At 41.1% G+C, this 23,988-nt stretch overlaps 1 protein-coding gene and 1 long non-coding RNA gene across 3 annotated transcripts in view; one reads left to right on the top strand and one right to left on the bottom strand.

Annotated features, from left to right (window-relative positions):
• Nucleotides 1-19,373, bottom strand: part of TGFA (transforming growth factor alpha) — a 102,976-nt gene extending 83,603 nt beyond the window's left edge. The window contains exon 1 of the mRNA XM_066378041.1: nucleotides 19,015-19,373. Coding sequence (XP_066234138.1) covers nucleotides 19,015-19,054 — 40 coding nt within the window. The 5' untranslated portion in view covers nucleotides 19,055-19,373. The remainder of the gene's footprint in view (nucleotides 1-19,014) is intronic.
• LOC136400811 (uncharacterized) overlaps nucleotides 18,744-23,988 on the top strand; it is a 38,060-nt gene continuing 32,815 nt past the window's right edge. Inside the window, exon 1 of one of the 2 annotated variants that reach the window (XR_010750400.1) lies at nucleotides 18,744-19,006. This is a non-coding gene — a long non-coding RNA (uncharacterized lncRNA). Of the gene's footprint in view, nucleotides 19,047-23,988 lie in introns of both variants that reach the window. The other variant, XR_010750399.1, reaches the window with a different exon arrangement.

The raw sequence follows: 23,988 nt of genomic DNA, 5'->3' as shown, positions 1-23,988 counted from the left end.
TACGTATCAATGTTTCTGAGTTTTTGGGATATATACCCAGTAGAGGGATTGCTGGGTCATAAGGTAGTTCTATTTTCAGTTTTTTGAGGAACCACCATACTTTCTTCCATAATGGTTGTACTACTCCCTTACTCTATTTTAATATTAATTTGCGCAACAGCGTATTCTAAGCTCCCAGAGCAATGTTCATTCCATCCATAGGTGAAAAAAATTGCAAGTGAGGATGCCAATCAAGAAGCAATATGGAAATATCTCAAATAGTAGTTTTATTGTTTTTTGTTAAGATATTACTTAATATTTTTTCATGAATATTTTAAAGCTTTCTTATAACATAATCTAGTTTTGTGTACCTCTTTTATTCTTATTTAAGTATTAAATGCATGAAATGATAAACAACTTTTCGATATATCGTATTTTTATACTTAAACCAGTTATATGGCAGAGAACGGGTTGTTAAATTATTTGAATCCCAGCACTGGTGCAACCTCTCAGACCGTCTCCATCCTTGGCTGTGAACAGTGACCCACCTGACGGAGCAGAGCCCTCTCCTGCCTCAGGTGGTCCTCTCTGAGGGGAAGAGAAAGCAGCGGAAGGCGCTGTGCCCTGATTAGCAGGTGATGCTCATCCGTGAATGATTGAGCACATTTATTTTCTTTACCGCTGGGAAGCAGCACGCGCATTCCACCAAAGCCCTTTCCTTGTTATCACTCACCCGCTTCTTGCAATTTTGGTTCCCTGAGTCTTGAGGTGCAAGCTGAAAAGGTGAAGAAATTTTGACCCAAAGGGACTGTTTTGTTCCAAAAAGGCTTAAACCTTTCTTCCTTTTTTTTTTCTGCTGCTGAATGTTACAATTAAAGAGTATCATTCAGAAGAAGAAACGTTTGATAGAGAGTCACCAGAGACTAGGTGACGCAAGTGAAGACTGAGGAAGCCTGAGGGCATGTGGAGAAGCCCCGTGGAAAATACAAGCAGACCGTCTGCTCTGAGAACAACGGAATTTTTATAAGGAGCTACTCTCAGTATATTTAAATCTCAGGAGATAGTGTAGTTTCCTGGCTCCCTAAAACATTGGTGTTTCCTCCCCCATGACCAGCAGGATGGGCTTTTACGGAACTACCAAGTAGTCAACTGTGGGTGGTTTTGGGGGAGAACTTCAGGGGAGGCAATCTGCTTTAAGCAAACCAGAGATGTGAATGATTTGGACTTGCAAACAATTTAAAGAGCAAGTATTCTAGAAAGGATTATCAAATAAATTCATTTAATCAAAACACTGATATTTAAAACCCACATTTTTTTTTTCTAGCTGCTCACTCATTGCAAAGGAGGTCTGCTCCACTGGCTATTTCACAGGTTAGTAATACAGTTGCCAACACGTACAACTCCTTTAGCTTTACCTAAGGGGGTAAAATCAACTTTAATAACCATGGGTAGAATCCACACTGTGGCACTGCTCTAATGCCTGAGGATCCAGCTATCAAACTATGTATTCAGAGGGGCCGAGGCCGTCAAAAAATGCTGCCAGCTGAATGAAGACTGTTCCCATGTGCAGGTGAAACAATGAACGCTGTTTTGTTCTGATCAGCTATTCTATCAAGTCAATGGAAATACCTGTGTTTTTTGTGGGAACATATCAAGTTGGGGGTGAGAGTCTGAAGGTAAGCCAGCTATTAGCAAGTGTGCTAACACAGATTCTATCTTTAGTTGGACTATGAAGAACTAAATGTGTTAAAGTAAAAGTGCTAAAGATTCTGCCATCTTCTGCTATTATTTGGGGGAAACATCAGCTGGGGAGGTGTAGAAGGGGGTGAGGAGGAGGTGAAGCCAGCACCATAGTGGGGGGCCTTTCAGACTACAGTTCACATGTGCTGTGACTTGTAGACACAAACAGAAGAGATCATCCTTTTAAAACAACACCTTTTTAAAAAACAACACCTTTTAAAAAATTTATGGTAGAAATGCAAACAGGCCTCCATTAATGATTTTATTATTAAAGGTTCCCTGGTCACAACTAAAAAATGTCAGGCAGCACCACTCAGGTGGTTATCTGTCTTCTGAATGTCTGAACTCTTGACTGAAGGAGAGAAAAAAGAACTCTATCACACTTGTCCCTTTATGATATTTCACAGCACTAGAAAGGAATAAAATTTCTTTTTAGCCAGCATGACACTTACTGCATGGCAATTACTCTCAATCTGGTAAATATTTAGGGGAGTGGCTATTGGAAAATCTGATTACATTTAGCATCTAATGTCTGCTACAAGATGGCACTCTCACACAAGTGACTCCAGACACCCCAGCATCCAGAGCCTTCCATGACTGACACAGAGAAGCAGAACAGTGGGATGGCTTGGTCAGCAGGCAAGGATCCTGGGTTGAAATCCTTGTTCTGCCCCGGCTGGTTGGCTCAGTGGCAGAGCATTGGGCCAGCATGTGGATGTCTCAGGTTCGATTCCCAGTCAGGCACACAGGAGAAGCACCCACCTGCTCCTCTACCCCTCCACTTCTCGTTTCTCTTGCTTCTCTCTCTTTCTATCTCTCCCCCCCCTCCTGTAGCCATGGCTCCACTGGAGTGAGTTGGCCCTGGGCACTGAGGATAGTTCCATGGCCTCCGCCTCAGGCACTAGGAAGAGCTCAGTTGTTGAGCAACAGAGCAATGCCAGATGGGCACAGCATCGTCCCCTAGTGGGCTTGCTGAGTAGATCCCAGTCAGGGAGCATGTGGGAGTCTGTCCCTCTGCCTCTCCTCCTCTTATTGAATAAAAGAAAAAAAGAAAGAAAGAAAGAAAGAAAGAAAGAAAGAAAGAAAGAAAGAAAGAAAGAAAGAAAGAAAGTAAAAGAGAGAAATCCTTGTTCTGCCACTTGCTGACTATGGAAACTTGAATGAGTTACTTTACATTTTTGTGCCTCAGTTTCTTCATCTGCAAAATAGGGATGATCATCATACTCATAGGCTCTCAAGGTAGGTAAAGGAGTTTATGCAACACATAAAGCACTTAAGAAATTACCATGTATAGGTGCTATTCTAAGTGGTGGCCATTATCTCTTCAGAGAGTGCCTTGCCCTCTCATACCAGGAACCCCCCTATTGAGATCAGGTGCCCATGGTGTAGCTCATCATACTTTGAAAAACTGTGTGTCTGCTTCTGCTATTATCTACAAAAAATTCATGGGCAGGGTGCAAGAGCTAGGTCACGGGGCTCTGCATTAACATCACCAAACCCAGCAGAGACTCTGAACAATCCATGTATAAAATAAATAACCTCAACAAACAAATAAAGAGCATCCCTCACTTTGAACTGATCAATCTTGTTTTTGTTATTCACCCCTTTGGCTCCATATGACAGCATTAAGTGAATAAAGTTGCTACCTTAGGTGAATTAAGAACCACATTACAGCCTGACCAGGCAGTGGTGCAGTGGATAGAGCGTCGGACTGGGATGCAGAGGACCCAGATTCGAGACCCTGAGGTCGCCAGCTTGAGTGCGGGCTCATCTGGTTTGAGAAAAAGCCCACCAGCTTGAACCCAAGGTCGCTGGCTCCAGTAAGGGGTTACTCGGTCTGCTGAAGGCCTGCGGTCAAGGCACATATGAGAAAGCAATCAATGAACAACTAAGGTGTTGCAACGCGCAATGAAAAACTAATGATTGATGTTTCTCATCTCTCTCCGCTCCTGTCTGTCTGTCCCTGTCTATCCCTCTCTCTGACTCATTCTCTGTCTCTGTAAAAAATTAAAAAAAAAGTAAAAAAAAAAAAAGAACCACATTACATTAGGCCCAGTTCACAACAATCACAACTACTGTTTGATCACTTGGATGTGGTCTACATGCGATGACAGTGGAGATACTCCAAATGCCTCTGTTATTACTGTTAAAAGAAAAATGTCCTGCCTTTTATCTGAAATAAAACAAATCCAATTTAGTTGAAAGGACTGTTTTGTTTATTTTTCTCTCTTCCACTGTAGAGGAAAGAGGCACTTCACAAGAAAATAAGCCCACATTACACAGTGAGTTGATGTTGTTTTCCTAAGTGTAAATCTCTAACTTTTATGTTATTCACTGGGGCATAACCTGTCTATTCACCAAAACCTCTACAACCTGCAGAGAGTTCAAAATAAGAACGCACTTGAAATGATGTTCTTAATCAAAGGTCCCGGGCTTGTGAGTCTAACAGAGCACCAGTCTAGGAACTTGGAATAATGCCTTTTGTATTTTTTCTCTGTGCATGGAAAGTTAAAATAGAGCAGAGTTCTGCTTAGCTAAGTCAGGAAGAAAACTACTCACTGGCACTTCTCATTCACAGATAGTATTGGAAGTCCGCAGTAATTACAGGTACCGGGTGGGGATGAGAGTTTACTAGCGATGACCTTCAGGTACTGAGAGACTTGAAATAGCTTCTGAATCATTAAAGAACGATGAAGTCACAAAACAGTCTTTAACATGTATGCACCTAACAACACAATGTCAAAATACATGAGGCAAAAATTAATTGAACTGCAAGGAGAAATAGCTAAAGCCATTATTTCGATAACCCTCTACCAGAAATGGGCAGAATTAGGCGGCAGAAAATCAGGAAGAACATAACTGAAGTCAACAACACCATCAGCCAACCTGATATAATCGACGTCTATAGATTTCATCCAAAGACAGCAGGATACACATTCCTCTCAAATTCACATGAACATTCCTCAATACAGACCACATTTTTGGCTATAAAACAGACCCTAACAAATTTAAAAGACTAGAAATCATTCAAAGTCTGCTCTCAGACCACAAAGGAGTTAAGGACTGAAGGTTAGGCAACGTACTTCTAAATAACACATGGAGCAAAGAGGAAACTTCAGAAATAAAAATAAATACATTTTTTGAACTAAATAAAAATGAAAATACAACCCATCCAAATGTGTGGTATACGGTGAAAGCAGTGCTTAAGAGCGAATTTATAATATTGAATAAATATATTAGAAAAGAAAAAAGAACTAAAATCAATAATTTAAGTTTTTACCTTAGGAAAAGTTTGGAAAAAAAAAAGGCAAGTCAAATTCAAAGTCAGAAGAATATGATAAAGTTATCTCTTTTAGTTACTGTCTTGTTCTACTTTAAGTATCTGAAAATTAGTCATCCACAAGGGACAGTATTTCTCAAACTTTCCATTAAAATCTCTGAAATAGCAGAGAAGGAAGGCACTTATGCTCATTTCTTTTAGAGTCTGGGGACACAGTCTGAAACAATCAAAAGGGAAAAAAATAACCTCTAATTTTTTTTGAGGTCTTAAATCCTGAAAGTTAATTTTGATATTTCAATCTTCCATTCTATTCACTAATATGTCTGAGTATGTTTAAATATAGAAAACAATGTTCTGACTTACCAGCTAAGTTCCTTTTAGATTCTTTAACTTATTCCTTGTCTCAGGGAGATGTGCCAGGTTTGGTCTGTGGTTCCAAGTATGCTATGGCATACTCCACAGTACTCCCATTTGAGAAGGGAACATGAATATATACAGTCTCCATTAACCAGAGTATCACATGGTGGATTGCAGACCTGCCTTGTGACCCCCAAATCCTGCAAAGCACAAAGTTCCAGAAAGACTAGGAGAGTACAGGCAGTTCACCCAGTGGTAGGACTCAGCTGGTTTGCACCAGTTTGGCAGAACTGATACCTAATTTTTTGTTAAGTTTGGCAAACTGGTTGTTAAAATGACACTTATAATTAGGGTTCTCTCTAAGGTGGGTGCCTGGGCAGCTGCCCAATGTGGAAATTACAAATTTACATTCCGTACTCTTTTTTAATGCTCATCTGCGCAATAGCGTAAGTGCCCGTAGTAATGTTCATTCCATCACAGGTAAAAAAAAAAATTATGGAACTATGCTTTTAACATTTATTCATTTTATAAAACTCATTATACCTTTAATGAAATACTATATTTTTAATTCCCTCACGTTTGTTACTTCAGTAAACAAACATATAATGTATAGAGAAAAAGTGCCAAACAACCAGGGGGTGACAAGCTGTCACTGTAAACACCTTAAATAACAATTTTATTGTTTTTTGTCAGGTTTTATTTAATATTGTTTATTAATATTTTAAAACTCTTTCTTATAACATAGTCTAGTTTTGTGTACCTCTTTTATTGTTCTTATTTAAGTATTAAATGCATGAAATGATAACCTTTCGGTATATATATTTTTATACTTAAAATGGTCTTTAGGGCAGAGAACCAGTTGTTAACTTATTTGAATCTCACCACTGAGTTCACCATGTCTTTCAGTACAGTAAGACCCAATGGCCATCTGTCTTTGACCAAGGTGAGGATGAGGTAAGGCATCTTTCCTCTTCAGGGATGGAAACATGATAAGTAATCCTTCTCTCTGCCACTACAGTAAACGTTCATTTCTTCTATCACCACAAGTGTTTCTTCCTCTAACACGCCCTAATAGAAGTCTTGCCATGAGAGGGAGAAGTGAAGTGATACCATAATACATTGTCTGCTTTCCTAGTCCTCAATATATTCTGCCCCAACTTCTTGGAGCAATGATGCATTCCCAACCCCAAAAATGCTTCATTACAGGGCAAACCTTCTATTAATGGAACAGAACAGGAATTCCACAAATAGTCTCAGTATTCCTAAGAATGTATCAAGTAACAAAAGTGGAATTTGAAATCAGTGAGTAGAGAATAAATTATTCAGCAAATGGGGTTAGAGTAACTGGATCATTATTTAACAAAAAGTAAGTTAGATTCTAATCTCACATCTTACACCAAAATACATTTTCAAGGAATTGACATTTGAACCTGAAAAGTAATAACATAAAAGTACAAGGGAAAAGTGAGACTCAAACAGTCACTGAAATGCCTTCCTATTCCAAGACTAAGTATTATGCAAAAGTAGAAACTATTTCTAATGAACAGTTTAAAATTCTTAAAGTAAAAAACCAAACAACCATACTTGTATAAAGCCAAATACAACACATATATATGTAAAAGGCAAGATAAAGAAAATATTTTCAATGTATCTTTTCAAAAACTATTTACAAATCAATAAGAAAATAATCTACCCAAAACATGGTCTAAGGACAAAAATAGGCAAGTCACAAGCCAATAAATCTAAATACTCAAACAGAAAAAATGTCATTAAATGGTACCACTCTTTTGTTTTACCCAAAGAAATATACAATACAAACGGAAACAGTGAAATACTATTTGCCAACATAGTTTGAAAAGTCAAGAAAATGGTAATCTTCACTATAGGCAAGTTTGCTGATAAACAGACAATGACACATCTGTGGCAGAGGTATCCATTTGTACAGCTGTTCTGAAGGGCAGATTGGCAAAACATGTGAAAAGGTGAAAATGTGTATACCTTTGACCTAGTAATCCATTTCTGGGGATCAGTCCATAGAAGATAATTGAAAGATGCTAGTGATAATTTTGCTGCAAGAATTTTCATTTCAGGTTTGAATATTTGAAAGTTTGAAAACAACCTACATCTCAATCAATAAGGGATGAATAAATAAACAATAATATGTATAGTTATATAATGGAATGTGTCATAGTCATTAAAAAGTTATAGGCTGATTAGATATATTTATATTTTTGCCACAGAAATATTTTCCCTATATATATTGCAGGTAAAAGGCAGATTTGAAAATATAGTCTAGAAGATTTGAAGAGAAGAAAGTGAATATACAAGTATCTGTATCCATACACAGAACAAAAGCTGGTAGGGTACCTGCCTGCTGGTTAAACTTAGTAAAAGGATGTATCTGATGAGTCAAACTTTGGGGTGTTTTTTAGATTCTTTTGTTTGTAGATTCTGATTTCTATTTCATTATGGAAAAAGAATAGTCAGATATAGCTAAGGCTGGCAGAGAAGGAGTGTGTCTTGAATAGCCTACACGGGTTGGTGCTGACCAGAGGGTGTGCATGTTCTGTAAACACTGAGTGGCCTGCACAATGGATAACATGAGAAATGTGTTTGTTTTGCACTTTTTTTTTTGGTGGGGGGCAGTGTTGTAGTTGATGAGGGTCAGAGAGGGTCCAGATCCAGAAGGGTTCCCCATCTGGGCGATGTCTAAGTTTACCTGGCCTCCCTAAAAACTGCTCAGGCCCCAGGCTTGCTTTCTTCATTCTAGTTCAGGGACCTATGATTCATCCCCTGAAACCCTAATTATAACACCCAAGGTCTGCTATGTGCAAAGAAACACCTGTCATTGTTTCAGTTTGCTGGCAGGGGGCGTGTATACTGTATAGTATGCAACCTGGCCCGATGATGTGCTCCTCCTCCGATGCAAAAATCACAACCCAGGAGCGGTCTCAAGGTGAGGAGTGCTCAAGCCCAGATGTTCCATCTGCTTGGTGCCAAATAAGGGGAACAGTTTTTGTCCCTCCGCAGTTCACACACCCATTCCTCAGAGCCACTGCCACGGTAGAAGTTACAGGGCTTGAGTTCTTTCTTCTTTATTTTTAATTAAAAAAATTTAAAATGTATTGGGGTGACATTGGTTAATAAAATTATATAGATTTCAAGTGTGCCGTTCTGTACTATGTCATCTGTACACTGCACTGCGTGTTCACCACCCCATGTCAAGTCTCCTTCCATCACCAGTACTTCCCCTTTACCCTCTTCTAGCACTCCCCACCCCCCTTGAGCTGTTTCTTTCAACCAAGAAAAGTATCCTGAGTTTGTGTTTTCCCAGTTGGTTGCCAAGGCCTGTGGAGGGAGGGAGCAGAGTATGTAATTGCAAACCTCTCATTTATCAGCTTTGGCTGCTTTTGTGTCACCACATTACGTGTACCATTTAGCCTGTAATCTCTTGCACCTCTTGGAAGTACATTAATTACACAGAGAATGCCTCAGACCTGGCAAGAGATGACGAAAGAGCAGTCAAGGTATATCTATCCTCTAAGTGCCCAAGAGAATTGTTTACTGACTGACCTCATTCAAACTCAGATCATAGGCCTCAAGGAACCCAAGCTTAAGATACGGCCTCTTTGTAAGAATCCAATATTTTGACCTACAAATATTGACCTTAAAAACAAAACAAAAAGCAAATGAGCAAACAGCAACTAAAATCTCCCATACAAGCATGGGTCCTCTTCCTCCAATTGCTACCTACTATAGCATCTAATGAACACAATTGTACATTTGGAGGTTTTAAAACATTTGAACACATAAGGAACCAACAGGAAGCTACTTAGTAGCTCTGCTAGAAATAATAATGTCATTCATCATGCAAATCAGAAATGGCATTACTATAACAACTTTGGCACATGCAATTATGTAAATAAATGTTATTTTTTAAAAAAGATTTTATTTAATAATTTTACACCGGGATCAGAGAGAAAGGGGAGTGGGAAGTATCAACTCATAGTTGCTTCACTTTAGTTGTTCACTAGTTGCTTGTCATATGTGCCTTGACCGGGCAAGCTCAGGGCTTCAAACCGGCGACCTCAGCATTCCAGGACAATGCTTATCCACTGTGATAAACTAGTTATTTATTTGAGCTCCTGGGAAAATTATTAAATATGAACCTTTCACTTAAATTTGGTTTAATGGGATTACAAAGAAGGGTTTCCCCCAAAATATTATTGCTAAGAAAAACAAACTTATAAATATATTTTATTTTGGGGGCCTACGTGCTTACTTTGTTTCCTATTTGGTAAAGTCTCACTAACTGGGGCCACATATGCAAATGAAAAACTTTAAATTAAAAGATAATTTGTAAATCTGGGGTAAAAATGTAGAAATCTGAATTGAATAGATTGTGAGGAAAATAATGACCAAAATGACTCAAGAGGCAGAACACTTGAATGGACCACTAAAAAGGGACCAGGCTCAGAAGCTTCATAAGCAATTTCTTTCAAGCCTTTACAGAACCACTGATTTCTATGATATTTCAATTATTCCATAGCATAAAACAGATAAAATATTTTTAAAATTTATTTTATAAAGCTGACATAATGCTGATATCAAAACCTAAAATAGAAAAAGAGCCCCCAAACACTTCAAACAGATAAAAGCTAACAGTGCACACAGAGAATAACAGCACATGGCTGCAAAGGGTTCATGTCAGGAATTTAAGAATGGCTTTAACATAACTGAGTCAATAAAAGTCCTCAAAACATTTGGAATAAAAAAGACAACTCGTATTATCTCCCGTTTTAAAAAACACCAACAAAAAGCAAAATGCCAAATTTTAGAGTAAGTTATGAAGAAAAGTGTATTTTATTAACATGATAAAGTTTATATGCATATATACACACATATAAATACATATTCACATATATATGTATATATAAATACAAACTCACATATATAAACACAAAGACATCCTCATACTTAACTGTTAAATGCTACAAACATGGTCAGTAGGTCAAGACAAATACAAGGATATCTACTGCCTTTTAAAATCTGTTGTTCTTAAAGTAATAAGGTGGCGCAGTGGAGTGTCGAACTGGAATGTGTCGAACTGGAATGTGGAGGTCAACTGGTTCGAGACCCCGAGGTCACCAGCTTGAGTGCGGGCTCATCTGGTTTGAGCGAGGCTCACCAGCTTGAGCCCAAGGTCGCTGGCTCGAGTCAGGGGTCACTCTGTCTGCTGAAGGCCCGTGGTCAAGGCACATATGAGAAATCAATCAACGAACAACTAAGGAGCCGCAACGAAGAATTGATGTTTCTCATTTCTCTCCCTTCCTGTCTGTCTGTCCCTATCTGTCCCTCTCTCTGACTCTCTCTGTCTCTGCTACCAAAAAAAAAAAAAAATTAAGCCAGCACTACAAGAAAAAGTATTAAGAAATAAAAGTATTAAAAGGAAAGAGGTGAAGCTATTACTATTCAAGATTACATGATCATGTACCTGTGAAACCTAAGAAAATCAACTCAAGGACTACTAGAATTAACAGGCACAAAATAAATATTTTTTAAGGCTTTTAAATACCAGCAATAGTCAATTAGAATAGAGGGGAGGGGGAAGATCTTACCCATTAGAACATAAGCTCTATGAGAATAGGACTTTGTCTCATTCTTGGCTGACTTCTGAGCATCTAGAAGCAGTCCCATCACAGGATAGGTGCTCAATAAATGTTTGCAGAATACATGAATGAACAAATTCAAAGTAAAGGCAAAAACAAAATAATAGAACCAAACTGAAATTCCACAAACAGATTCAAGTACTTATAAGAATTTAACATATGATTAAAATGGAATTTTAAACCACAGTAGGATGGATAAATTATTCCACAAATAGCAATTGAGACTCTTAAGTGCTTGGCTATTTAAAAAAATGAAATGTGAGTTGTACCTCACACCATAATCTAGAATTTACTATAAATAGAATAGTTCAATATAATATATGAGACCATTAAAGATTTAGAAAAAAAAAGTAAATATTTGCCTTATCTTACCATGGGAAGGTTTTCCTAAATATATAGGTAAAGATAGAAAGCTTAAGGGGAAAGATTTATAGTTTCTGCTACTTAAAAATAAAAACCTTAGATATGTCAAGAATCATAAACAAAAGATGAAAAGGCAATAAATGAGGGAAATACTTGCAAAGTATTAATATCCTTTTTATAGAAAGTATTGTTATAAAGCTCTAAGAAAAAGGTCATTGATCAATAAGAAAAATTTTTGAAAAGGTTAAGATGTAAATAACAGATAACAATGGCCAACAAACAAATTTATTCACCCTAGCAAATACTAAATAGAAAAACTGGCCTGAGACCTTTATTTCTCCAATCGACTTGGAAAATGTTAAAACTAAGTTTTAGTGTTACAGAAGATTCAAGAAATGGGCATTTATACACTGCTGCTGGGAGAAAAAGCCAATTTCTAGGACTTCATCCTAAATAAATATTTATCAAACATTTATGTATAAGAATGTTGTATCATTTATCTTCCTTGAACTTAGGTGTTATAAATTTAAAGTATTCTTATAAAAAATTAATCAATTCAAACCAAGGCACTATCTTATAAATATGGCTTTACACCTTTTTAAATTTAATATATCATGAAAACCTTTATTCTTTTATAGAATACAGAGTAAATTACTGTATTATTATACAAAAATAACTTAGTTTAAGAATTGTTAACAATGTGGTACCGGCAATGTGTCACTATTATAAATAAGTCAGTGATGATCATCCTTTACACTTTTTGTTGCATATTTAGGTGAGTATTTATTAGGATATCTATCAAAAGGTGGAATTGATGAGCCAAGTTATGCTCACTTAAAGTCAATAGCCATTGCCACACTGACTTCAAAAAATGTTCTTTTAATTTATATTCTCAACAACAATGTGTAGATTATTCATAATAGTGAGAAATAGGAAACATCCATATGGTCAAAAGGCATTCTTTAAAATTGGTGTAATAATAGTAAATACAGTCAAGGGATTATTTTCTAGCAACTAAGAATGATGTTATGGATGAATGTTTAATGACATAAAAATGTGTATTATGAAAGGTTAAGATATAACAACAATTAAATTAATTCATTGGAATTCATATATGCTTTTAAAGACTATCTACCAATGCATTTATTCATAGGCTGTATAACAAATGTTAATTGTAGTTATCTTTGGATGGTAGAATTACAGGTCCTTAAAGCACTTTTTCTCTTATGCTTTCTAGAATTTTCCAAATGGTCTAGAGGGAAAAATAAAACATGTTTTTGCAATCATTAAAAACATTAAATCATAATCTATTTTTTAAACAATAAAACACTATCCTGAAGACTAGCTATATTAGTGTTGTGAGAATTTATATGCTACTACCCTTTGCATTATAAAGAGTTTTTCAGGATTAATGGTAACTATGTGGCCAAGTGTTTTCCAGCTGAGTGTACTCTTGGAGTATCCAGCACTAGATACCCCAAGGGTCACCAAATATTTAGTGGTCGCTTCTGAGGCTCCACTTGTGCTTAGAAGAGCCAAAGGCAGAGGTGAAGACTACGGGCCTCTGCCCGCAAGCAGCCCTCAAACACGTAGAAAGAAGAGGGCAAGCACTAACCAATGTAAGTCCACAGCAGGACACCACGGGCCAGAACTCTGCTGCTGAGGTCCCCGGCCAGAAGCATTAACATATTCAAAGATTAAAACAAACAAACAAACAACAGAATAATAGCAGACTGGAATCCCATTAATTTGTATGCACAAGCTTGTTACACAAAGGAATTATGTGTACATCCCTTTTTCCTTATTATTAATTTTAGAGAGGAAAGGAGAGGGAGAGAGAGAGAGAGAAACACTGATTTGTTGTTTCACTCATTCATGCTGTCACTGGTTGATTCTTGTATGTCCTTGAGTGGGGATTGAACCCACAACCTCAGCACATCACGATGGGGCTCTAACCAACTGAGGTACTTGAAGGCCTTTTGTCTCTTCTTGAGGAAGCCCTAACCACCTATAAGTGCCTGAAGAGTACAAGAAAGAAGAAGGAGGTGGGGAAAATAGAAAGCTTTTCAAGGTAAGGGAACAATGAAAAATTAAAGGCAAAAGTACTGAGCATAGAGTTCATTTGACAAGGGGAGAGATTCTATATGAAAGAAAATTGTTTCCATGATTTAAAAAAAAAAAAGCACTAGCATATATATGAAATTCCACTTCAATAAACTTCCAACTTTTTCTAAGCCCAGGTAATGATATATCATATTCTACACAACCAATTCATAATGTTTCAAAAGAATTTATCCAGATTTTTAGAGTTGGTCAAAAGGGAATGTGCTTTTGTACTTGATGTGAAGAGTTCCTATGAGATGGTTCTAATAGTCTAGATTTCAGGCTTTCCTCTGAAAGATTTTTTTTTTTTTTTTTACAGAGACAGAGAGAGAGTCAGAGAGAGGGATAGACAGGGACAGACAGACAGGAACAGAGAGATGAGAAGCATCAATCATTAGTTTTTCGTTGTGTATTGCGACACCTTAGTTGTTCATTGATTGCTTTCTCATATGTGCCTTGACCGCGGGCCTTCAGCAGACGGAGTAACCCCTTGCTCGAGCCAGCGACCTTGAGTCCAAGCTGGTGAGCTTTTTGCTCAAACCAGATGAGCCTGTGCTCAAGCTGGTGACCTTGGGGTCTCGAACCTGGGTCCTCAGCATCCCAGTCTGACGCTCTATCCATTGCGCCATTGCCTGGTCAGGCCTCTGAAAGATTTTTATACTTCACCTTTCATAGAGGGAAAAGGCAAAACAAAATCAAAATTCACCATAAAAGTACCCCAATTTTCTATCTAGATGCAACACAATAGCCTTTAGCATAAAATTAAGTTTATACTTTAAAATGAGGTGATTAAAAATATTTGACATGGCAGCAAAGCAACGGTCAGTTTTGGCAATCCAAAAAGAAAAAAAGTAATGTAATTAGCATTCAGCTTAAGTCTAATAACATGGGATCATCACGTTTTCCCTGGGTAAAGTACAAGAACACTTAGAACAATTAAGACATCTCAGCAAGAGTTCTCACTCTGTCCTGGTCAACAAAACAGGTTGTAAAAGCACCTTTAATAATGGCTCGTAAACCCACAGTGGCATTTAAAAACATCAGAACGTACTTTTAGATAAAATGCAATTTGTGAAGCCAGAATCTTCCCTAACAGCAACTGACTGAAGAGGTGTGGTTCTTCAAGTGTCCCTGTCCTGTCCTCCCCACCAGCAGCATAAGCCACACTTGGGAACCTGTTAGACATGGAAACTCTCTCCCTTCCTGCCTGGTAATCTGGTTTACCAAACATTCCAGGTGTTTGTGATTTGAGGGCACCGCTGTGGAAGATACTACAGAGGTTTGCGTGTGAAACCAAGCACAAAATGCTCAATTCATTGTGTCAGGCCATTCCCATTCTGGTTGACCCAACCTCCATTTCCCACTGCCCATACCTTTCAGTGCACAGCCCAAAGAGTAAGATCCTGGTCAAACATGCTTTCAAAGGGCTCTTAGAGATAGGGCTAATGGAAAAAGTCATCTATTTTTTGTTGTTACCATAGTAACATGAAGCATCATTTACTCCTACAAGAAAGGTCCCTTTGCAAGGGACACTGAGCATTACAGAAAAATCTTGAGGAAACCAAATTTTGGAAAAGCAAATATGGGAAACTCAGCCTCTAAGGCTTCCATACACACCTTTAGAGCCCATGTTCTAATCTAAGTGAACTTTCCCTTCTGGCTGCCCAATAAGGAAAACATGTGTCCCAGGCCAACCCTCACTGTCTACACTGAAAGACATAATTTCCATGTAATGAGAAATGTCTTATTTCATGTCTCCTACTGGTCTCAGTCCCAAATCCACAAGGAAGCTGACCTTTTTTCATCTCTACACGTCCTTAATGGCATTTCGCATCCTAGGATGTCCTTTAGGTATACATCCAGTCCTATTCCTGGGAGCTGCCAGAAAAATAATAATGTCTATTTCTGGATTGTAAAATCAATTTCATTTTGTGTATAACCCTTTATTTTTATAACTTATAAGCAGCTTCCATATTTCCATTTCATTCGCTCCTTATAACAACAGGTGAGGTGGGCACAGTTTTATTGCCACTTTTCAGATGAGAAAACTGGCAGTCAGTGCTGAATTCAGTAAACAACTGACCATTAAATGTTAAGGAGGAAATACAAATATTTTAAATCAAAATTAAAGAATTCACAATGGCCAAAAGAATTCCCAAACTTGCTTGAATTTATCAGTCAAATGATATTCACCAGCCTGACCTGTGGTGGCACAGTGGATAAAGCGTCAACCTGGAACACTGAGGTTGCCAGTTCGAAACCCTGGGCTTGCCTGGTCAAGGCACATATGAGAATTGATGCTTCATGTTTCTACCCCCCCTCTTCTCTGAAATGAATAAATAAAATCTTTTAAAAAATGATATTCACCAAAATTATTAGGTAGGTTTTTAAGTTGGGTGGCATTTTTCTGGCGTAAGAGGGATGAGGATCAGGAAGATGAGACAAATAAGATACTCTCTCAATTACAGAACTGACATAACCTGTAATGAAATTCTATGGAGTTTATTTAACAACCATAACTTGATGGCACTAAGATTAATTAAGCTCTTATTACATGCCAGGCACCATTCTGTGTTCATTAAGTACGTCCACCAACCCTATTAATATCACCATTTTACAGATGGGGAGAGCAAGGCACAGAGAAGCGAGGTGACTTGCCCGAGATTACACATCTTGCTCTCTGGACACAAAGGAGGATGTGGGACTGGAAGTGCCAAGCCCCTGTGAGGTCTGCTTTGCCAGTGACGGAAACCTGACATGGGAGGGCAGCCACCACAGCAACCTGGATTACTTTTCCAATGTTGCCATATAATCAACAGTCTCCACACTCTCTCTGCCAAAACATCAACCAGTGCTCAGGCTCTAAGTAATCAGGAACACTAACTGGTTCTTCTCAGAGTGTCCCCATGAGATGGGGAGAGACGGGAGAGATCTTGGTTAGCGATGGAACACTGGCTGATTTGCCTGGAACTGCCTTCAACTACCTTAAGAAAATTAGAGAGGAAAGCAGCTCTGGAGGAAATATGCAAATTAAAGATGCATGCGATACTGATGAGTATTTAGTAATTTAGCAGAAAGTGAGATGGGAGGCAGAACTTCTGGTGAACACTTTTAAAAAAAAAAAGAAATATAAAGAAAAAGGAATCCCCACTGGTATAAATTACTTCTGCCTTCTTTTTCCTTGATTTTTTAAAATCCACCAGCTGTTCACATTTTGGAATTATATGAGCCAGCTTTTACATTTATTTTATTTTATTTATTTTTTTTCCTTTGTATTTTTCTGAAGTTGGAAACAGGGAGGCAGTCAGACAGATTCCCGCATGTGCCCGACCGGGATCCACCCAGCATGCCCATCAGGGGGCGATGCTCTGCCCATCCAGGGCGTTGCTCTGCCATAATCAGAGCAATTCTAGTGCCTGAGGCAGAGGCCACAGAGCCATCCTCAGCGCCCGGGCAAACTTTGTTCCAAATGGAGCCTTGGCTGCCGGAGGGGAAGAAAGAGACAGAGAGGAAGGAGAGGGGGAGGGGTGGAGAAGCAGATGGGCGCTTCTCCTGTGTGCCCTGGCCGGGAATTGAACCTGGGACTCCTGCACGCCAGGCCGATGCTCCACCACTGAGCCAACAGGCCAGGACCAGCTTTTACATTTTAATCCATCTTTTAAGCTTATACATCTTTATCTTAAGGAAGGAAACAAAGGTCAAGTTGACATTTTAGGCAAAAAAGACAAATCAGATGATGAATGAATGCAGTCTTCCTGGGCAATTACACTATGATGGGGTAGAAAACTTTCAAAGGGCTTTCTCAAATTTGTTTACCTTTATCATTTCTTGCCCCGAATTTTCACTGAATAACTTAAGACCACCTTGAGATCCTATGAATTCAACAGAATTTAATAGCAAGTTCCAGAGTATTCCACATAATCTTTCTTTAAGGCAAAGTCCTAAACCTGAGAGATACAACTACAGAGACCACGGTTAGGTGACTTTTCATAGCCACATTCTCCCCATACTTTTTAATAATCCGGGCCCAATAACTGATTCACTGTGGGCCCTGTGTGCTTAACTTTCCTTTTCTATAAAATGGGGGTAATTCCTTCTTCATCGGGTGAAAAGTAAAAGTTAATGCACTTAGCACAGTGCCTGACAGAGTAAAATGCTCAAGCTATTATTTTTACTACTAGAACTTGCAAAGAAAATTACAACAGGAAAACTGCATATAGGAGGCTTCTATTGTATTGGTAATGTATTACCACTTTTAAAAACATCTAAAATAAGAACAATCAATACAAAAAAAATAAAAAATAAAAGGTCTTAGAAAAGGCTGGGGGAGGGGGGCATCCATAATTATGCCACCTGTTGGTGAGTTTCAGGTGAGGATGAAGCTGGGAGCATCCGTTCTACAGGGATTCGTATTTCCCTTAGAGAATGCCTGCCCTTCTGCTTTGGTTCTTAACCAGGGTTTCATGGACAGGATTATAGGCGGGTCCATGAACCCTCTGAAACTATACACGGAACTGGGTAAGGCTACGTCTCTGAGGGGAGAGGTTCCATAGCTTTTCTCAGACTCAGATGTAGCGAGCAACTTGCTTTACAGGGTTAAACTCAGGGGATAGCCACAGAACACTTCATTTCACAGAAGCTGCGGCAATAGCCACGACACCTGGGCTCTCTTCACACTGGACAGACCTGGTTCCCGAGAGTCCAAAGCCCGCCAGGCGGTGCACCGGGCAGCGCCCCTCATCACTTACAGACCGACCTGTGAACTTCACCGCTGAAAATTCACCGGCTCCGCAGACCTGACCGGGGCTTGCGGAGTTTGACTTCCCCTCCCTTCCCCCATCCGTTGTTCCCGTCCGAGAACAAACTCAAAGGAAATTGGCAACTCTCCGTCTAAGGTTTCAGTCCTGCCCTCGGTTGACTCTTAAACCACTTCTCCCAGGGAAATTAATTAAAAGAACAATTAATCCGCACAAAAATCCAAAATCTATCCCAAAACTCAAGAGCTCTGGAAGTTGGATTGAAGGCACCTCTCCTGGCTCTGATCATCTGCTAGGGCTCAGAGATAGGCAGGGGTACCAAAGAGAAGCAGGCAAGGTCTGCCCGGAGGGTCGGACGCTGGTCACCCTCTGCGAGTCTACACGCAGGGAAGGCGGGCTTAGAGGCAGCCAGGTAAGCAGGTAGGTGTGGACAAGTATACGAACACACACAGACGCGGCGGATTAAAGTTCAAGCCCAGCACACACCACCTTCCTTTCCCGGGCGGGCGTTCTCACGCCCCGCCAGGCGGCCACTTTGCGGGGAAACCCTGCGTGTTCGATGCCCCCCTCTCTGGAATGGGCTCTCCAAATCCCTAAGAAGCCCTATTGACTCCCCTTGTCTCTCAGCCTCCAACCCTTGAAAAGCATTAACCTCGCTCCACTTTTCTAGGCGGGCACAGAAAACCCCCGGGAAAGAGAAATGAAGGAGCCGGGAGAAAGAGGGTGTCGCTGAAGGCAGAGGACGCGCGGCAGGCAGCGTACGTACCCAGCGCGAACAGGGCGAGCTGTCCAGCCGAGGTGACCATTTTACGGGCGTACGGGCGGCGGGCGGCGGGCAGCAGGCGCTCCAGCCTCCTGCCCTACCTGCGGTGCCCGAGTGGCGAAGCGGCGCTGCGGTGCAGGGGGGAAAAAGGCGCTGGCAAGAAAAGGCCAGCCCCCGCGCGGGCGGGAGGAGGGAGGACCGAGAAGAGCTCAGCTGGCCCCAGCGCTTCGGCTGCCCTCACCCTACTGCACTGCCGGCTAGGCGGAAATGGGAAGGCGGTTACCGTCACCTCTCCGCCACTCGGCGACAGAGCATGGGGGACCACCCTCCCGCCCCAATGGGGGGTGCCCCCCTAAGGGCACAGAAGGTGGGGGTTTGGGGCTGGGGGCGGAGACGTTGCGCGCACCAAGAAGGGCGCGGGCGGTGGGGCGGGGCGATAGGGGACTCGGAGCCCCGCGGCAGGAGCCTGGCACCCAGGCCAAGGAAAGGCAGGAAGCGCCTGACTTCAGACACCACCTCAGACTAGTAGCTCAGTGGGTCCCGGGCCCGCGCCAAAGGTCGGTGCCTGCTGCGGAGCGGTAGCTGGAGCCGGAGCGTCCCCAGGCGCAGTGGCAGCTTCTAAGCTCTAGGTGGCGGAGCAGAGCCGCCCGGCAGGGGTCACCTGTGCCCATTGCCACTGCAGGGGTCACCTGAGCAAAGGATTTGGGACACGGCCCTGGGCCCTGAATGCGACCTGACCTGTGAGCTTCGTTGGTCACCTGCCAAGAATTGGCCTAAGGAACGTGTTCCCTAGAATCAAGCAGATAATTGTTAGACAAGGTTGCTCACATGCGCCCCCATCCCAGCAAAACATACTTGACTCTAGGGACACTTGCTGCCGGAGCATAGCTCCCCACGTTCACAGGCAAGCACACTGTTAAGGTCAGCGGGTCTTCGTCCATGTTGCCTGGGACTGATAATATCGATGGGTCTCTGTTTATAGGGCACCTGATTACCACTACCCCCAGCCCACCCCAATACAGGCAGCTGAGGTCAGGAGCTGGGTAGCATGCTGCGATAAGTGCTCCCTGAGAGAGGGGTCTATGCACTGAAGCTACCTGGGTGGCCCTTTCAGGATTTGTGGCCTTGCACTGGCCCTTGATGCTAGAATTTGGGGAAGTGGAGGGGACAGAGGGAAGACATTCTGGGCAGAGAATGGAAGAACCATAGGTTCCTTAGGGGCTATCCATAGGTTTCTTGGGACTGTTGATAGGGTACAGTATGCCCCATGGCAGGCAGTGATCAGTGGTATTCTCTGGATGCCTGGTACTCAGGGACTAATTCTCTTTTCCTAACCCCTCTGGCCTAGCTGCTCCTGGTAGACCCCTTCTCCTTGGTGGGTGGGTGTGGGGGGAAATCTGCTGTTTTCTTGGCCCAAGGATTGGATTCTCAGGGTTAACTTTTGCTAAGATTGTTTCATATAAGCTGAGAGGCCTAGTTTCAAAAAGGAAGCACCAAGCCATTGGCATCAACATTTGGACAGGAAACACCAGTGTGGAAAGGGATTTTAAAAAGTGTAAATTTACTTTGAGAAACCATTTCTTTCAATGTATTTGTTGAAGGATACTTGGCTGTTGTCTCAACCCTTAATGATCCATGATGAGAGTTCATAGCAGTCCTAGGGTGCCTGTGTCCGCACCCATGCATGTACAGGGCACATGCACACTTTCTTCAGTAAGTGGTTCCTGACCCCCTTCAAACATCTATGTTCACCTCCTTCAGAGCAGTCTTGACTTGTTCTGGTGGCTCCTCTGTCTCCTTCCTACACTAGCTTGCCTTGGCTACAGGAGGGAAGAAATCAAGAGTTCTTCAGCTTCCTCTGCTCTCCAGTGCCCCCACCCCCACCCCCACCACCAGGACTGGACAGTGGAACCTGTCACCTTGTTTCTTGCTGAGACACGCACATCAAGTTCACAGTGGCTGCGGACGGCTGACCACGCTGGTGACTGTCAGGTTCTCTATCCTCTGCTTACACACGAAGTTGTGGTTGCAGGGGGTGGGTGGAGAGATGCGGCAGTAGAATCAAGCCAATGAGCACATCCCCGTCAAGACTGGAAAAACAAGAGATAATTTACCATCTTATAAACTAAAGAGTATTCAATTCAAAGTACATTCTAATGCTTGGAATTTGTTGACTCTCCCCCAACATTTTCAAGAGCAGTCCATATCAATAGTTTTATAAACCTTCCAATTTATTCAAGCCAAACAGGTAATCAAGTGTTGGGTTTTCAGAATGTTTCCTATAACATCTGTTGTAAACTGAACTGTAAACTGAAAAAAAAAAAAGAACATTTATTTCCAGAACTAGGAGGATATTTAATATCCTAAAATGTTAATACTCCACCTTTGGCACCTTTGTGTGTCTCATTTAATCCTTACAAACAAACTTATGAGATAAATTCCATATCCCTTTAATATAAAAAGCAATTGAAATCTAGAGAATTGAGTAACTTAGCCAGAGTTACAAAACCAGCAAGTGGCAGAGCTCAATTTTGAAAGCAAAACTAGCTGGTTTCAAGGCCCCTGTGTTCTTTTCTGTGCTATGCTGCCTCAGTTCCACATTTTAATAAGAATAGTTAGTACTGAACTCACTGGATTGCTGTGAGGACTAACTGCAATATTTCTTTCTTTCTTCCTTCCTTCCTTCCTTCCTTCCTTCCTTCCTTCCTTCCTTCCTTCCTTCCTTCCTTCCTTCCTTTCTTCTTTCTTTCTTTTCTTTCCTTTATTTCCCTCCCTCCCTCCCTCCCTCCTTTTTTCTTTCTTTCTTTCTTTCTTTCTTTCTTTCTTTCTTTCTTTCTTTCTTTCTTTCTTTCTTTCTTTCTTTCTTTCTTCCTTCTTTCACATGCTTAGCACAGTATTCCATACCAACAAATCTAACTATCACTTAAAGGAAAACTCCCTCAGTGGCCATACTTTCTACTTCTCTCAATTTCCTACCATTATCTTTATTTTATCATTTCCATTTCAGAACTTTGCTGGTGCATATGCACATATGTCTGTGCATGCACACAAACATACCTTCCTACAGGGGAGAATTTCACAGCTAAGTCAGGAGCTATGAATTTGTTTCTCAGTCTGTGCTGTAACAGGAGTGGGAGGGGGGATTACAGAATGTGATTTAGAGCAAGAAATCATTCTTCCCTAAAGGGTGGGATGATGCATTTATATTTTGTCAGTATAGAATGCATTGCTTTTCGAGCTGAGTGAAATTCCAGTCATAGCCCTAGAAGCTATATAGACACGCAGGTGCATTCCTCCAGCTACAGGCACTGTCTCACTTGGCCACTGAAGGTCCTATTTCTGTGTAGAACCTAATGAATGGTGGCCTTTTCACTAGGAACCCACTTGGGCTGCCTTTGCGTGCACTTGCTTCAGCTGGCCCTGAGCTCAAGGTGAACCCCTGCTGTAAAAGCCAATCACAGCTCCTCCTCCCTGTGCAAACACAAGAGAACTACATTATGTTCTACTCAGAGGTGGGTGAAACCCCACTGTCAGTTTCCCCTTTCCTTTCTTCTACATTCTTATTACAGAGTATTTAAAGACTTCTCTTCTTCACTGTAATCAGCCTCCCTCTCTATCCTGATTTATCTCTGGAAGTGATTGTGGGCAACCTGCACCAGAGTCTTCATTGAGTCATTCAAGCCGGCCACTGTTCAGATCGGCAACTACCCAAGACAGTGAGTCAACAGCCTAGACATTCTTAGGGAGGAAGCACAGCCATGGGCCACAGCACTGAAGGAATTACAATTCCTGCAGACAAGCCTCACAGAGAGCAATGACCAGAGCAATGACCAGGGGGCTACAGGACCTTTCTGGGTGGCAGCAGCAGACAAGGGGGCTGAGAGGGAAAACAGGAAAGGGTTCCTGGAAAAGCAGGAGGGCAAAAGTCAGATGTCATCTGTGTATGAGAGAGTGAGTGTGTGTGAGAGAGATTTTATAAAGGACTCTAGAAAACTGTATTTAGGCAGAGTGAAAAGATTTCAATGTGTTAAGAAGTTTAGAAAAGAAATCTAATTCAAAGTAAGGTATTCTCCAAGTATTGAAGCCCTGAGAAGACTTAGCTATTAGTGCATTCCTTATCTCTAGCTGAAAGAAAAATAGGAAACTATGGTTAGTTTATTTTACAGTTTTCATCACCAGCCTAATGGGTGGGGTAAGAAGCTGTGAAAAGCATTTGCTTTGTCCTCAGCTAATGGGGTGATATTCATGGCCATAGTTGTCCAAAGACGGGTATGATCTTCTGCTTAGCACCTTCCACCCCCAGCGCTCGGATCTGCCTTGGGAATGCACATTGAAGTTGTGTATTAAGCTTGAATCCTTCCTTCTAAAGGGTATCACAGGATGGCTCTAAAGCCCAATATTAAGGTCTGGAGGTTGATGGTGTCATCGTCCAAGCAGCTCTAAGATGTCCAGGCACTAGATCGAGTCTCATAAGACTTGGCCTTACCAGATGGTTGCTGCAACTGGAAGTATTATCTTCTCATATAGCTTGTGAACTATCTAGATGACTGGATGCAGTAGAGGTACCCAGAAGATTCAGCACAGCTCATGTCAAACCTTTCCAGTAAGCACATTTGGAGGAGGAAGAGCTGTGCATTCAATTATGTCCTTACTGTCTTTGCTGCTGGCCTCCTGGCAGCCTCAACCATAGGGCCACACCATTCTGAAGGCTGGGAAGATTGCCCACCAAATTTCTCAGGAGTTCCAAGGGAAAGACCCAAATCAAATGCCTAGAAATCCTTAGGCAAGTAAAACTAATGATGTTGTTGGAAACAGGGTAGTGATGATTGAGCAAAGCAAAGGATGGACAAGAAAAGAAAAATATAAAGAATTGAGGAAGGAGAAATCAAAGAAAGTTGAAAGCTGCAGAGGAGGCTTAATAATTTTTTTTCAGTGATGAGTCAATCAATCTGATATACTCAAAATACTCCCCAACTC

Source organism: Saccopteryx leptura, chromosome 3 (genome assembly GCF_036850995.1).
Source record: "Saccopteryx leptura isolate mSacLep1 chromosome 3, mSacLep1_pri_phased_curated, whole genome shotgun sequence".
Classification (NCBI taxonomy): Eukaryota; Metazoa; Chordata; class Mammalia; order Chiroptera; family Emballonuridae; genus Saccopteryx; species Saccopteryx leptura.
Note: the sequence above shows the minus strand (reverse complement) of the source record. Positions and strands in the feature narration are given on the sequence as shown.